Source organism: Chelmon rostratus, chromosome 18, assembly GCF_017976325.1.
Source record: "Chelmon rostratus isolate fCheRos1 chromosome 18, fCheRos1.pri, whole genome shotgun sequence".
Lineage (NCBI taxonomy): Eukaryota > Metazoa > Chordata > Actinopteri > Chaetodontiformes > Chaetodontidae > Chelmon > Chelmon rostratus.
In genome coordinates, this window is record NC_055675.1 from 19344291 (window position 1) to 19360496 (window position 16206).

Genomic DNA, 16206 nt, shown 5'->3' on the forward strand with positions numbered 1-16206 from the left:
AGTGACACAAGACTCCATAACTCTCTCTTTCCTGTAGAACACACACTCAGACCATCAGTCAGTTTATTGTCAGGATTTTCTGATTTATTTTTATTTTCATCTAAGTTGAAAAAGTTGTAAATCAACAGAAAAGTAAGACTTAGATTTATTTGTCATTTTAATAATCAGAATCATCATAAAAACATTTACCTAGATGGGAAGACTTCTATGATAGTGGCCTGAGACTTTGGGTTTCTGACTGTGGCTGGAAGACGTCACTGTGGGCTGATGTTTGATGATGATGATCGTTTCATCAAAAAAATGATCTGTAGGTTGATCGAGAATGAAAATAATCATTAGTTGCAACCATAATCTTGGTTTTGTTCTTTATTTGAATTTGATATTTTGTTTCACAGTTTTAACTCAAGTTTTCTGTGTTGTTCTTTTGGTTGTTAATACTTAGTTTTTAAGCTTTATTGTGATAGTAATGCAGTTTAAGGTTATGTACAGCGAGTATAACAACAATAAGAAATTATTATATATGTAGAGCAAATGTTGAATCAGGAAATCTAAAATTTGAGAATGGAATTTGTTTCAGTACATATTCGACAAAAATTGTGACCTCTAATCTTCTTACAAATGAATAATTTAATAACGGGAGGCTTTTAGAATCTCACAAATGAGGAGATAAAGTGCAAAAATCTGTGTCTGTAGAGACGATAAAACGAGAAAGAGAGAGAGTGCTGTCTGTCTTTAAGTGTTCAGTAAGTTCTCCGGTATTCAGCCGTCTTTCAGTGTTGCATCAGCAGTTCTCATGTCGTGCTTTTTTACGTACAGGTACTCTCAGCCGCTCCACGAGGAGATCGCTCTGCACAAACACTTAAAGCACAAGAACATCGTCCAGTACCTGGGCTCCATCAGCGAGAACGGCTTCATAAAGATCTTCATGGAGCAGGTGCCTGGAGGTGAGGCCTGCTGCTGCTGTTCAGTTCTTCTAATGAGGAATTAATCCCTCAAGTGGATGGTGTCATTTAACTTTACTCTGATACTCTGCTGATGGCTGTTGTTCTTCTTCTGCCTCGTGGTGTCCAGGGAGTCTGTCTGCACTGCTCAGGTCCAAGTGGGGTCCTCTGAAAAACAACGAGTCCACCATCGGCTTCTACACCCGGCAGATCCTGGAGGGGCTCAAATACCTGCACGACAACCAGATAGCACACAGAGACATCAAGGTGACTGAAGAGAAGTTACTGTGCAACTCGTTTTTTTTTTTTTTTATTATCTCTGGCTCATTTCCAGAAAGGCTTCATTAAGAGAAGAATTAGTTCAGCTTAAGCCTTTTAGAGTTCATTATCGTTTGGAGGAGGATGCCGAACCAGGCTTGCAGTTATTGCCACAATACAGCGCTGACTCTCAAATCTCATTCATGAAAATGTTTACACAGACTGTCACAACTGCTCTGCTGTCTGGGAAGTGTTTTTACAGGAGAAAATCCTCAGGTGCACATTTGCATTTGCAAATATTTGCATTTTGTTGTATTAGAGAGAAGAAGCGTGAGAGCGAGAGCTACGGCGGCTGAACAGACACAGAAACTAGTCCACCACCTACAGAAACCTAAACCCTGTCAACAGCAAATGCAGGGGGAATGATGTCAGTACTGGCCGGTGGCCACGCGGTTTGATTGACAGGTGGTATGTGGGAGGTGCACCGCAAAAATGTCAATTTAAGAGAAGCTACAGAGTGCACTGCAGACTAGAGGCAAATTTGCAGCTTATTTCACTACAAGTAAACGCTGTCTGCTTTAATTTAAGATGGAAAACATGTGCACAGGATGTGCAGGAGAATAAAGGAATATAAGAAAACATCAGAAAAGAGAAAATGCAGCCGCATTAGTGGTTTCCAGCCGCATATTGACGAACCCTGCAGACAAACCTGTTTAGACAGACGCACAGTCAGTAATGTAAAGAATTTAAAGTGAGAAACAAGATAAATTATTGAAAGACTGCATCATTTCACTTGTAAAAGTTTGAGTTGAGTCCTGGTCTGTTTGGTTTCACTCAGTCGTCCCAGCTGCTCATCTTTGGCTACGACAGCAATCCTGACTTCTCTTTTTCTCCTGTAAAATCTCCCTGTTTTATCTCAGCTATGACAAACCAGCACTGATAACACTTCCAACACACGCTGCCATTAGGGTCAGCCTCCTCTTCCTCCCTGCGTCCTCCTGAGTTAACAACACGGTCATATAAGCGTCATTAGTGGCGCATGAATGTTAATCACCTTGCTTTGGCCGGGATGTCGCCCTCCTCCTCCCACGCAGCGTGTTGTAACCTGCTGTTTGTCACTTTTAAGGATTTGAAAGCAGCTCACATTATCTCAGGACCGGCATGAGTGGGGAATTTCAGCGAGGAAATGGGCGCGTGCTGCTCTCACGGATGTCTTTTCAATCCGCAGGGTGATAACGTTCTCATCAACACCTACAGCGGCGTCCTGAAGATATCAGATTTTGGCACGTCCAAGAGGTTGGCTGGGATCAACCCCTGCACCGAGACGTTCACAGGTACGCTCTGACCTGATGACTGACTGATTAGCCCCGCTTCCTGTGCACACAGACCCTCAGAAATGCTTAAGATGTCTGTCAAATTCCTGGAAATCCCCATTTTCATGAAACAACAAGGGACTTAGCTGAGTAGTGTCTTTTGTTGCACCGTTTCACAGCTGGAATCCACTTCCTTAGCCAGCAGGTGATATCACTGAGAACAGCTGGTTGCTATTCCACGCTTGGTTTAGCACCAAAGTTTAAAGTCTGCGGTCAGATCTGCAGGTTCGTGCCCGTGTGATGTCAGCACCGCACCGGCCAATTGCAGCTCAGTTTGACCTCTTGGATTAGACCATCTGGCAGCTGATTGGGACTTACCCTGAGTGGTGGAGCTCTTTCAGGAAACCGGCCTGCTCCTTTTATAGCGCAGCCCTGCTATAAATGTGTCCCTGCCTGTTTTTAGCTCAGTACACGAGCTTCTAAAAGCAGCGAACAGTGCTCAGCGGGCTATTATTAGAACAAGAGTCCTTTCAATGGAGAGCAGAGATTTTACTTTGGACTGAGCTGTGATTAATTGACAGCACAGAGAGGGTCTTTGTGTAAGCCCTGATAAAGCTCTCCTAATCTGATTGGTCATTTTGTAAGAATTGTGTCATCATCTCAGGAGAGAGGGAACTTAATATAATGCTATTTTTGGCCTTTACATCAGTTTCTTTCATACTCTAATGATGTCTTGAACGTTTTGTGACCTTGAACATTTATTCAACTGTGGTTAAAGAATATTCTTCATACATTTATAGACATGCCATAGTGCTTGTTCATCTGCAGTGCTTTTTTTCTCTTTAGTTTAAATAGAAAAAGAGCAATTGTGCATTTGCTTTGCCTGAAGCAGAAGGCAGGTGTGATGCATGTTTGTTTCTGCTATTGATGCACGTAGACTGCATGTAATTAAGAGTAATAAGAGTTTACTTTTCCTGCGCATTTTTGACAGTCAATAATTGACTTAATTATTTATTCATTTACTTAGTTATTAGGTGTGAAAGAGGAAAAGACCTCACACCTTAAAGCAGTAATGAAGTTTGAAGCTGCAGCCAGTCTTAGCTTAGCATAAAGACTGGAAATGGGGGAAACAGCTAATGTGGCTAATTGCATCGTGAAAGAACAGTCAGGCGTTTTGGGAAATTGACAGAGAATTGGATGAGAAGTTCAATGCCACTCTAATATCAGTCAGGAAGCCATTATCTTAGCTTAGCATAAAGGCTGGAAACGTGGGAAACAGCTAATGTGGCTGACTGCAGATTGCATTGTGAAAGGACAGTCAGATACTTTTAGGAAATGCACTTTCTTGCAGAGAGTTGGATGAGAAGGTCGATACCACTCACATATCAGTCAGGAAGCCATTAGCTCAGCTTAACTTAAGGCTGGAAACAGTTTGCTTGGCTGTGCTCATAGGTATCAAATTTTGTATAACAACACCTTTGAAGCTCACTAATCAACACCAATCTGTTTGTATAACCCGTACAAAGACTGAAATATAAAAACGACAATTGCACAAGGGGTTATGGTCCCAACTATCTCCTGGTTTGAAGCAGCTGACTAGTAGAGACTCCTGGATGTTATTGGTCTCAGCCAAGAAATAGTCCAGCTCACATGTCGTTCCTACACTTTGATTATTGCACGAATAAAACAAACAAGGTATAACATTTTAGAAAGCTTTAGGCGTTGTCAGGTGGATTTTGTTACCTTTGGACGGAGCCTGGCTAACTGTCAACACAAGGAGAAAAAGCACAAATTAGTGTATTTTCCAAATGTTGAACTGCTCCTTTAAGGACAAACTTAACTGACGCAAGATCTGAAATTGTCTACAATAAACTGATAAAATGAATCCAGATCAAAATATATGATATCTTGGCAGCTGGATGACAGTGAAGTTACTTTAATGTTATTATACCCACAGAAGGAATCCCAGCTCAAACACTTAGACCCTGCTAAGCATATACACTTTTACTGAAAATGTTTCTGTATTTATGTGTTTGTCCAGGCACACTACAGTACATGGCTCCTGAAATCATAGACAAGGGTCCTCGAGGATACGGCAAGCCAGCGGACATCTGGTCTCTGGGCTGCACCATCATAGAGATGGCAACTGGGAAACCACCTTTCTATGAACTGGGAGAACCGCAGGCTGCTATGTTCAAGGTGAGAGACACCAGCAGCTAGAAATCCCATCACCCGACCGGGTGACGTGTTTAATTTTAGCAAACGGGTTGTAGAAGGCAGGTGAACATCTGCTCCTGTGGTGGCGTCTTCCGTAAAGTGTTGATCAGCAGTGCCAATGAACAGCTGCAGCTCTGCCGTGTCAGCACTGAGGACGTGGTCAGCTTTAATGTGCGAGAGCTTTTTTAATTACACCCCTGATATACATGGTATTTTATAAATAAAACATAAACTATAAACATATATCATCATGTTTTTATGATGTTAAAGTTCACCACCAGCTTCCTCTTCTTATCTCTGATTTGTGCACCTGCTCCACAAGCCACAACTTTCTGTCTGTCTATCTATTTTTTTCTTCGTTTTTATATGTAAATGTCTCATATAAAAATATTTTTTGTTTCTTTTTTCCTTTCTTTGTAAACCCCTTATGACAATCCAATCCAACTGTCGAGAAGCTAACATTAGCATCAGATAAAACAGTATATAATAATATTCAGTTGCTATATTCGCTCGCTGACTAGCTAGAACAAGCCAGTAATCTTTTTTAAAAAATAAAATAAAACACTCCTAATTCAAGCTCCACCTGCCAGCTTTTTGCCGGAGTGTGCAGCTGCATCTCATGGCCTTCACCAGCGGTGTGCGTGTGCTCAGTTGTCATTGGGTTGGCTTGGTTGTCGCCGTGTGACCTAAATATGAAACTTCATGTGGTAACAGAAGGAGTTTTTAGGGGTATAAAGAAGAGAGACAAGACTCAAGAAAAGATTGACAGATTGTTACTTGTTTGCAAAAAACACCAAATAGACTAGACCTAAATAGACCACCAGGCTAAAGACTAGACCTCCACGATGGGTCCAGACATGATTATTGTTAGTAATGTAAGGACAATAAGCTTTTGTCTGCCCTCAAACCTGCCGTACATGCAAACTGCTGGCAGGTGCAGTGAGCTGTGCACGTCTTCTTCTATCAGCCTGGACCTTTCAAAACCTTTATTAGTGCTCACAGTATGCTTTCAGAAGATGCATCAGAAAGACTCCATCAAGTGAAACTGTCTGCAAGTGCGGTATGTGCACTTAACATTTCCTCTTTTTATGGAAACAAAACCGATGCCTCAGCCGTTTTGAACCTGCTTTGTGTTACCACCTGCGTGCTGTAATGTGATCCAGCCCAGTAGAAACTCCAAATATTGTCTATGCGTGAACATTTGTTTGAACACAAACAAACATGTGCAGCTCACTGGGAGGAACCAGCACAGACTTTTTTCCCCCAGTCTCTATGTGCACGTGTCTTTGTTTGAAAGCTGAAATTTACACTGCCTGTTTTCTTTCGGTCGGACATTTAAGTGCTCCACACCAGTGAAATATTGTTCTTGGGCATGTGTGGCCCATTAAAGACAGTAAAGATGTTTGGGGGTTGTCTGGAAAGCATTACAGCACTCCTGTCAAAGCTGTGAACCGTGGAATTTTCCATAACATGGAATTTAATTAAAGGGCTGTGAATTCAAGGGGCCGTGTGTTACTCTGCTGAACACACCTTCAAGAGAGCAAAACATAAAAGCAGAAAGCGGGATCCCCTCACATTTCCTGGTTAAAGATAACAGAATTCATGGAACGGCATGTGCAGTCACGTCATGTTTATCTCATGTTGTGTCTGCCAGAGTTTTCCCAAATAGTAAAACACTCCTCATATAGTCTTCACTCATCCCTGTGGAATGTCTCAAGGGACGAGCATCTCCCTGTTGATTTTAACTCACATTCCTCCTCAAATTCTTATTGTCATGCGAGTCTCGTGCTTGGACTTTGAGCATTACTGCTCTCTGCCCCGAGCTGCAGTCGAACCTGAAGCAGTCTCACAGCTCACCGAGTAAACACTCGCCTTAATTCGTCTCCTCGCAGTGAATGATTTACCTCAGAGAGCCTCTTTTAAGTTATAATTTAAAATTCTTTAGAATTTTCCTGTCTGACGTGAATGTGTGTCCTTCGTCTGCAGGTGGGCATGTTTAAGATCCACCCAGAGATCCCAGAGTCCATGTCGCTGGAGGCCAAAGCCTTTATCCTGCGCTGCTTTGAGCCCGACCCGGACCGGCGTGCCACCGCCCTCGACCTGCTCACCGACGAGTTCCTCACCGTCACCAGCCGCAAGAAGAAGAGCAAGAGTAGCTTCACAGGTGGGCTCAGCTACTTTATTTGTCATTTGGGTCTCCGTTAGCTTCCATAAAGTTGCAGCTAGGTCCACGTAAGGTGTCAGAAATAAAAAATATGCTGCAGTTTAGAATTAGTCCAAATCAAACACAAACATCAGGAAATAAGTGAAAAGAATAGTCCGGCTGAGTTTGCTTTCTTGCAGAGGGTTAGATGTCCCATATCTGTGCGGTGAATACAGTATGAAGCTGCAGCCAGGAGACGGTTAGCTTAGCTTAGCACAAAGAAACAGCTGGGCTCAGCTAGCTTGGCTCAAAAGTAAATCCACCTTCTTACACCTCTAAAACTCGCTAATTCACACATTTTCTTTTATTTGTTGGCTTTGTACACAACAACACGACACTTTCAAATCAACAGCTGGTGCTTTTACAAGGAGCTTATGTGCCGGACTGTTTATTGGCATATGAGCAGGGACTTCCTGGAGTTTTCCTTGCTGCTCCTGCTCCTAGAAACAGCAGTGGTGGACCTTTTCACAGAGCCAGGCTAGCTGTTTCCCCCTGTTTCCAGTCTTTATGCTAAGCTAAGCTAACAGCCTCATGGCTTTAGCTTCATATTTAACAAACAGACATAAGTGCGGTATGAATCTTCTCATCTAACTCTCAGCAGGAAATTGAAGCATATTTCCCCAAATACACTAAACGTTCTAAAATAAAACCAAAAAACAAGAAAAACTGCTGCAGGGTGGCGAGAAGTACTGCAACTGACCACTTTATGGGAAAGCTGCTGCATCTACAGATTGAGAAATAGTTTGGTGATCAGCCAGTCACATTGAAGCTGAGGTGGACTTTGACAGCTGATAGTTACTTTCGTCATTCGGAGTCTAAATATATAGTTTGGCGTGTGTTCCACGTGTCCTCAGATGTGTAGTACCCAAACAGTGTCTGCTGATAAGTGTCACCTGCCATACCTGCTCAGTGTGAAGGCATTCACCCTGAACCTGAACACACCTTTAATCTTCCTCGTCTGGATTCCACGATAATCTCAGTTCTCATTGGGTTTCCACTCTGCAGCGCCAAGGTAGCACGTGCCCTGGCGCCGGGACAAAAGATTAGAAACAGGCTTCACTTACAATCGGTGCTTGGATCAAGAATATGGATGTATGTCAGTGAAGAGATAATAAGAGATCATCAGTGATAGAGCCCATTTTCGTTGTCACATGCTTTTTATTGATTTGGTGCTTAATACAATGGAGATGTTAAGAGAGAGAATATGCGTGTGTGTGGGTGAGAGTGGGGTGTTTGTTAAAGTAAAAACTTGCTGTGTAATGTGTTGCATAATAACGCTGACGTTCGCACAATGAAAAATCAATAAAGAAAAAAAAAAAAAAGCTTGTGGCTCTCCACATACTTGGAAATGTTGTTCTGCCAGACTTACAGAGAAATCAGCCTCTGTTTTGTTCTGATTAACTGCTGACACATACTTTCTGTTTTTTCCCCCCACAGCTCTGTCACCGGGGTCAGGTGAGGCGTTTTACTCTATACACTTACTCTTCTTCTTTCAGACATATTTACCACTGCAGGAGCTACTTCATATCTGTGTGTCAGTTCCCTGAAACATCTGCCTGCTCTGCTGAACAGTATCTAGGCTACAGTTTTCATTTTCTTTTTCTGCCAGTGGCTACCTGCCTCGCACGACTCTGCCCTTTCCAGGAACTCAAAATAGACATCGTACAACATGACTTCTTTCCAAATGCTTCAATGTCTTTATAATCGCTGTTTCGTAATTTCTACACAATGGCTGTAATTTGCTGCCAGATACATCAGACAGAGCTCCTCTCCCTAAACATGATGGTAGATATTATCTCATTTTCCTTTGTGTGCCTTCTCTGAAAAGGAAGCCAGTTTTTCCATCTGCGTGTTTACGGATTTTACCCTCTGGTGCAGAAAACGTTCTCCCTCTGTGCTGCACGAATGACGCAACATGCACGAGCAGAGGTTTTCATTTCCCCCGTCCGTTGTGTCCTTCAGAGTACCTTCGCAGCATCTCCCTGCCGGTGCCGGTGGTGGTGGAGGACACCAGCAGCAGCAGCGAGTATGGCTCCGTCTCCCCTGACAACGACCTCAACACCAACCCCTTCATCTTCAAGCCCAGCGTCAAGTGCTACAGCGAGAGGGATGTCAAGGGGCCCAGGTCCCTCTTCCTCAGGTAAAGATAAGTGGGGCCAGGCATGTCCTCAATGGGGTCATGGAGGCCTTTTATTAATAATCTGTCATTTTGATTCACTTCAGATTTGCATAATGTTAGCTTATGATGGTAGTGCTGATAAATACGAAGCTGTCTATAAAAATCTGCAGCTGAGTTTATTCTAATGCAAACACTGTTTTAGTGCCACACGGGGATGTAAATCATTGGTGAGCTTGTGACCCCTTAAAACAAAACAATATCTACTTATAGCCCCTCATCTATCTTCATTTGTTTATGTCGCTCATTGATAACCAGTTCATCCAAAGTAATTTTTCCACGGTTTTCTATGAATAGTCCTGAAGAAGTTGAATTAGCTGCTGATTTACAAGAAAAAACATTGAGGAAAGTCTGAAAAAATAAGCAGAACTTTTTAATCTTTCGATCCTTTGTGGGGGTCCTGACCTCCAAATGTTCTGCAGTCTGACAGGAGTGAAGTTTTGCAGGATGCACTGGATGAATCTAAGTTTGGGGAATATTTTGGTATGGAAATGATAAAGAGTCTGTTGTAGACGTTGGTATCAGCTGTCAAAAGAACAACACTGGATGGGACAATTTTTATATATATGCACCATTTTGCATAACTGTAGCTTGACTGCACGTGTGTGCTGCCACATCGACTGTGTCTCTCGAACACCTCAGATGAATTTCTCCTCAGGGGACAAAGGCTGATCTAAATCTGAAAACTATCGTAGAAACAAATAATAAAGTAGGGTGGAACGTCATGTTTGCTGCAGCCAAATCGGTGACATCAAAGCAAAAAATTTAAGTTTACATTGACTTTTACATATATTCTGAGCTTTACACCCATGTTTGTGTACAAGCTTTGTTGTGGGAGCTGCATTGGAATTAGAAGATGAAAATAACGCCGTTCTGACCTTAATCCTAAATTTCTTTTCTACTCAGCATTCCAGTGGAGAACTTTGAGGACCACAGCGCACCTCCATCGCCCGATGAGAAGGATTCAGGCTTCTTCATGCTTAGGAAGGACAGCGAGAGACGAGCCACCCTGCACCACATCCTGACCGAGGACCGGGACAAGGTGGTGGCCAACCTGATGGAGGCCCTCACACAGGTTGGTTCTGGAAGACACCACCAGTCAGATAAATCAAGAAAGATGCTTAAAAAAAAAAACAACCTCATACCTCATGTGCACCTCAACCTTCGCTGTCATTGCTCTACCCCATCGTACCTTCGCCCTCTCGCCTCCAGGGCTCCGAGGAAATGAAGCTGAAGCCTCAGCACATCTCCACCCTTGTGGTCAGCCTGGCCGACTTTGTTCGCATGGCGGACAGGAAAATCATCGCCAGCACGCTCTCTCAACTCAAGCTGGAGCTGGACTTTGACAGCAGCGCCATCAGTCAGCTGCAGGTCGTGCTGTTTGGCTTCCAGGATGCTGTGAGTGTCAAACACAAAAACACCAAAAAACATTACAGAACCAGATAGGAAGAAGGAAATCAATGCAGTGACTCTCAGACACACTTCAGCTCTTTATTTGAGGCTTCATTCCTCTCCTGCACCTGTAACATGTGTGCCTGGTTATCATCCATCCTCTATTTGTAGAGGTGTAGGAAGAGGTGCTCCTAGCCTCTGCATAGACCATGGGCTCTGAACACTTCAGTATAATTGTTGTCATTTTACATGAGCCGCAGACGGCAGCAGCAGCAGGCTGCCATGTTGCTGCTCCCCCTGCACAGAGATCAGACAGATAACTGTGAAATACTTGTAACCTTTAAGTGAGGCGATTAAAGGGGAATGTGTCAGGAGTAATTGCACATTCTGTACAAAGGCTGAGCTGCTCTCCCCCTCACAAATGCAGTTATGCAGATGAAATGACTCAAGAGCAAGTGGTTGTTTTCATATTTGTAAGGGGTGTTGCGTAATCCTGCAAGAACATGAAGCCCTGATGCCTCCTGTTGGTCATCAGGGCAAACAGTTTATGGTAGAGGAAGAAAAGTCCTGCATGTTTTGGTTTGTAGAGCATGAATTCAACTGCACTAAGATGGCAGCAAACATAATGTAATGCCTTAAAGGTTCATTTGTGGAGTTTTGGTTACACCCAACAAACATGGAGTGTGCATGTAAAAAAACTCCAATCATATGAAACCTATTCAGCGTGAAAACAACGTAAAAGAGTGTTTCTGACTATGAGCGTCTTCACATCTGCAGGTGAACAAAGTGCTGCGAAACCACAACATCAAGCCTCACTGGATGTTCGCTCTGGACAACATCATCCGCAAAGCTGTGCAGACGGCCATCACGATCCTGGTGCCAGGTAACATCATCAGGCTCTCGAGCAGATCACCCCTAAACAGGTTACCGCTGGTCCCTCGGGGCGGCGCCGACTGCCTGATGAACACAGGAGTTTGCCCTGGAAGCTACAGATTTTTGTTCACTGACAGATACTTGGCAGACTGTGGATGTTCAGTGATGACAAAGCACCAAAATCAATCGACAACATGTGCACAACTACTACCTGTGTTGAGGAGGCTCGCTCAATTTCTGTAGCTCAAAAGTAAGAAGAGGAGGACTAGTAGCAGAGCTAAAGCTCAACTGATGTGCAGCTGAGTCTGACAGTTTGTATATTTCACAGGATCACTTGATGAAGGAGTTTTACTCCAACGCTAACGCTGCATCTCAGCACCAAAAATCAGCTGTTAGATTGAGTCAAAATTATGTTTTGGGGCCACAAAGCTAACATGGTTAGCATTCATGCTTCATTTCATGTGGCTTATTTGAAATGTAGCAAAAGCCCAACGAAGCCCCAGAGGACTCACAGCCAAGTATTGTGCTTCTGTAGCTTGCATCAGCTGTACAAAATATCACTACAGAACATATTCTGACTATATGAAGTAATATCGTGTGCGAGGTTCAGAGCAGTCAGCATGGGTTTTTATTAAAAGCTGATAACAATGAAATTCCACAATGCAGGATGAAAAACCTCTAGAACGGCATTTAAATGATGGCTCAAACCTGTTCGCTGACACCCATGATGGCATTAATTAAGGCTGCAACTAATCATTCTTTTTTGTCGCTTCATTTTCAGATGCATCCTTCAATCTTTTAGCCCAATATTTTAATCGCTTGTTTTGTCCAACCAGCAGCCCCGAACCCCTTAAAAATGAATTCATGATATTAAACAGAGAAAAGCGGCAACTGCTATTATTAAAGGATATTTATTCACACTCACTGATCTCAATGTTTACATAATCAAACTGCATCCTCTCAGTGCGATTGATTGATTGATTGATCATGACGTCGTCTGTTTGCGTTCAGAGCTGAGGCCTCACTTCAGCCTGGCGTCAGAAAGCGACCCGGCCGAGCAGGAGGACGTGGACGACGACGCGGAGCCGGAGAGGAACTCCACCCACCAGAGCCGGGCGCCTCCCGTCGCCGCTCACGACGACACCGTGGCCACCTCGGGGGTCAGCACGCTCAGCTCCACCGTCTCACACGAGTCCCATAATGCACAGCGCTCTGTGAGCATGGAGCTCGGCAGGATGAAGCTGGAGACCAACAGGTAGCCATGAATATTTACTGTGACTGGATACGTTACAGCCGCGTGGGATCTCCTCACTTAGCAGCTAGAAAGCTTCCATTTGTACATTCGTGTTTAATTAGTCATGTTATTACTTATTCACCGCTTTCTGTTGATGAGATAAAAATAAATCTTCTTCCATCCGACTTGTTTGACTGCAGGCTGCTGGAGCAGCTGCTGGAGAAGGAGAGAGAGTATCAGGCCATCCTGCATCAAGTGCTGGAGGAGAGAGAGCAGGAGATCAGACTACTGAGGCTGCGATCTGAGCCCGCAGGTCTCCACCTTCATCTAATTCACCTTTCCACACTGACTGCGTGCAACACCAGCACCGCCTCTGCTGCTAGCACCCACCCACTCTGCCTTTACGCTGTCCGGCCAGCTGTGGCTCACTTCCCATCCACAGCTGATCTGTAATGAATTAATCATAGGGTAGCTAACAGTGCAGAGGTTGCATCAGACTCACTACAATCAGGCAAGCAGCAACATGACCTGAACAAAGCTTTCCCAGCATCTGCCAGAGGTGCAGATTGGTTCACTGTTCATTCTGTTTTGCTGATCTGAGATTCCAGTATGAAAACACCCACATGACGCACAATGTGCATCATGTCTTGCTGATGTGGTGATACTGACTTTCTAAATGGACAAACATTTTCCAGCACCTTCCAAAGTGCCATACGCATGCCAACGTTTTGTCGTGCTTGTGTTGCAAAGTTAAGCCCAGTTATTGGATTTTGAGCCCCATGCCGAGCCAGGATCAATCAAAATCTGAAAGCAGCTGATATTCAGTTTATATTACAGAACTTGCAGGACGTTTTTGCAGTTATGTTAATTTGCCTGTTTAAAAATATAACACAACACGTCTGAGGCAGAAAATTTTTAATTCTCAGTGTTTTCAGAATATTTACAAACCAATGATCCATCGATTAACGGAGAAAATAGCCAGCAGATGAATCCGTAATGAAAATGATCTTTAATTGCAGATGGATTCAAAATTGTTCAAACAGTAAAATCCTGCTTTTTATATGAATGCATGAGTCAGAATAATTTAATAATAGAATATAGTAGAGCAACAGTCACGGGAGTCATTTTTCTACATTGAGAACCTTTACATTTAACACTTTAAGTATATTTTCCTGATTGTACTACATACTTTCACTACAGTAACTTTCAGTGTTAGTCTTTTAGAATAACAGTGTTTGTACAGTGTGGTATTAGTACTTTGGAATACTTCCTCCACCACTGCTTATATTTTGATTACTTTGCTGCCGCAGCACACTGTTTTTGAAGGAGTGTCAAACTTCACTGTATTCTCTGGCAGATGTCCCCACATCACCAGATGGTCCAGAGGGACAGAGGAGACCCTCCGAGAGTCATGAAGACCCAGATCTGACCAGCTGGCTGAGGCTTTACGGTGCCGACCAGGACTCCATAGACAGAGTGAGTCCCTGCTGTAGCTGAGCCGGGCCTTGTTTCCTAACCAAAGCGGCGAGTCCTCATTTCATGTGTTCTGTTTCTATAGATACTGAATGAAGAGTACACGCTGAACGACATCCTCCACGATGTAACGAGAGACGACCTGAAGAGTTTAAGACTGAGGTAGTAAACCTTTTTTTTTGTCTGCTAACGGTTTCACTTCCGTATTCAGCATTTAGTCATGAACACACATGCTGACTCTCACACTGCAGCTCCCCAATACCAGAAACACAGAAGTGAGGCTGTCACAGATCTCTTTGTTGCATAATGGAGTTTGTATTGATGTGTTTTCCTGTTCTTGCTTTAGGTTTGCACACAGCAGCTTTGCACTTAAACGGCTCTCAGTGGCAGCAAGAGCTAAAATTTCACTTTGTTTCTCAGAAGTGCTATAAGGCGGCGTCAATAAACAAAAGTGTAACTTCCTTTGTCGAACTTAGCAAGCGGTGTGAAACTGTGCTCATGGGTTCTGAAACTGCTTTCAGCTGTGGTTGATTGATCAAGCTGTCCACATCACATCCGTAAACAGCTGCCTACTACTAATTTATTATTTAATTTACTATTAATTTCTCCCATTTGTGTCAGCGTATGAGCTCATATTTTATCATTTTCAGGCAAGAGTGAAACACTTCAAAAACCTTTAGCTATACAAACTCTTTCACTGTTTCTGTAGCGTTTGTACAGTTCTGCCTTTGGCGCCCCCAAGTGTTAGTATTAGAAAAAGACATGGTGGCAGACCACAACACAAATCTATGATATGTTCTTCGGGGTATCCACAGGTCCTCAAAAGTCTGAAAAAGCACTGAATACAAAGTAAAACTAAGCAAATATTAAAAAGTCGTACATTTTCTCTCTTGCCTGCTTTAGACTGTCATGTTAGTTATAAAATGACTTTGCATGTGGTTGATATTAAATACATATAAACTACAACACTGTTTCCAAAAACAATGGGACACTAATCATCAGCTCATGTGTCAATTTTAGCAAAAACTTAAATTAATTGTAAATTTCTCTTTGGAGATTAATAAAGTATCTATCTATCTATCTAGCAAAAACTTAATATATTAATTCAACCATCCAGTTTCTACCAAATATCAGGATCCACTTCACATTAATTTAATGAATTATGTCATTAGCATTTCTAGTCATATACTGCTGAAAAGTACTGAAAAAAACTGAAACATGAATAATTCTATTCCATATGGTAGTTTTCCATCATTCTTTTGACTGTAAATCGCATTAAATTGCATTCTATGTCTTATTAAAAGGTCTTTAAGAGTCTTAACTTTCACTTTGTAAACCCTCCATAAACCTTGTTTTTCTGTATTTTGTGAGAACTTTGCTTCATGCAACATTAATTGACAGATAATGATGTTGCACACATACATGTATAAGAAGTGCTTTGAGAAACAATGGAGAAATGTATTAGAAAATGTTATTATAGACAGCACAGAATATTGAAATCTGAGTTATTGGACATACAGTGTCATTTCTGTTACATTACTATTGTTTATTGTGTCTTCTCTCTTTGTGCTGTCAGAGGCGGGATCCTGTGTAAACTATGGAAGGCCATCACAGACTACAGGCAGAAGCCAACCTGAGGCCTTAAGTGGCGACGACCACTCAGAGAAGTCAGGACCGTCGTCCCAACAACTCAGTATTCTCCGCTTTACCTCAGTATTTATAAGAGCAAGACTTTTAGGAGAAGACCCTGTGTTTGCCATGTGTGCAGAGCAGCTTTCCACCCACACAAGAAACTCTCTGGCTGGTCATGTCGGGAGTGTTTTGATCATTTTGAAAACAAAAAGGTCACTTTGAAAGCAACAATTACTGAGAAGTGCCACTAGTTTTGCTATGCCTGATGGACATTACACAGCTTTTTGTTACAGGTGCGTTAGAAATGACAATTAGGTGGCGAATTTATTGCTAAAATCTTGAAAGTTGTCAAAAGATTTTTCTCCTGTCTTTACAAGATGTTTACAAAACTGGAGACTGACTTTTCTAATGCAAGCCTGAGATACGAAATACTACATTCAGAATCATCTGTACTAATGTTTTCATCATAGGCATCTTATCACTACTTTATTTAA

General features: G+C 42.7%; 1 protein-coding gene across 1 annotated transcript in view; it reads left to right on the plus strand.

The window, feature by feature from the left end:
* Positions 1–15859, plus strand: part of map3k5 (mitogen-activated protein kinase kinase kinase 5) — a 66725-nt gene extending 50866 nt beyond the window's left edge. The window contains exons 16-30 of the mRNA XM_041958308.1: positions 817–944; positions 1072–1208; positions 2428–2533; positions 4554–4711; positions 6716–6893; positions 8370–8387; positions 8895–9072; positions 10015–10183; positions 10321–10506; positions 11278–11383; positions 12385–12628; positions 12808–12920; positions 13965–14083; positions 14166–14242; positions 15657–15859. Of these exons, the coding sequence (XP_041814242.1) occupies positions 817–944; positions 1072–1208; positions 2428–2533; positions 4554–4711; positions 6716–6893; positions 8370–8387; positions 8895–9072; positions 10015–10183; positions 10321–10506; positions 11278–11383; positions 12385–12628; positions 12808–12920; positions 13965–14083; positions 14166–14242; positions 15657–15717 (1978 nt within the window). The 3' untranslated portion in view covers positions 15718–15859. The remainder of the gene's footprint in view (positions 1–816; positions 945–1071; positions 1209–2427; positions 2534–4553; positions 4712–6715; positions 6894–8369; positions 8388–8894; positions 9073–10014; positions 10184–10320; positions 10507–11277; positions 11384–12384; positions 12629–12807; positions 12921–13964; positions 14084–14165; positions 14243–15656) is intronic.
* The last annotated feature ends 347 nt before the right edge of the window (positions 15860–16206 follow it).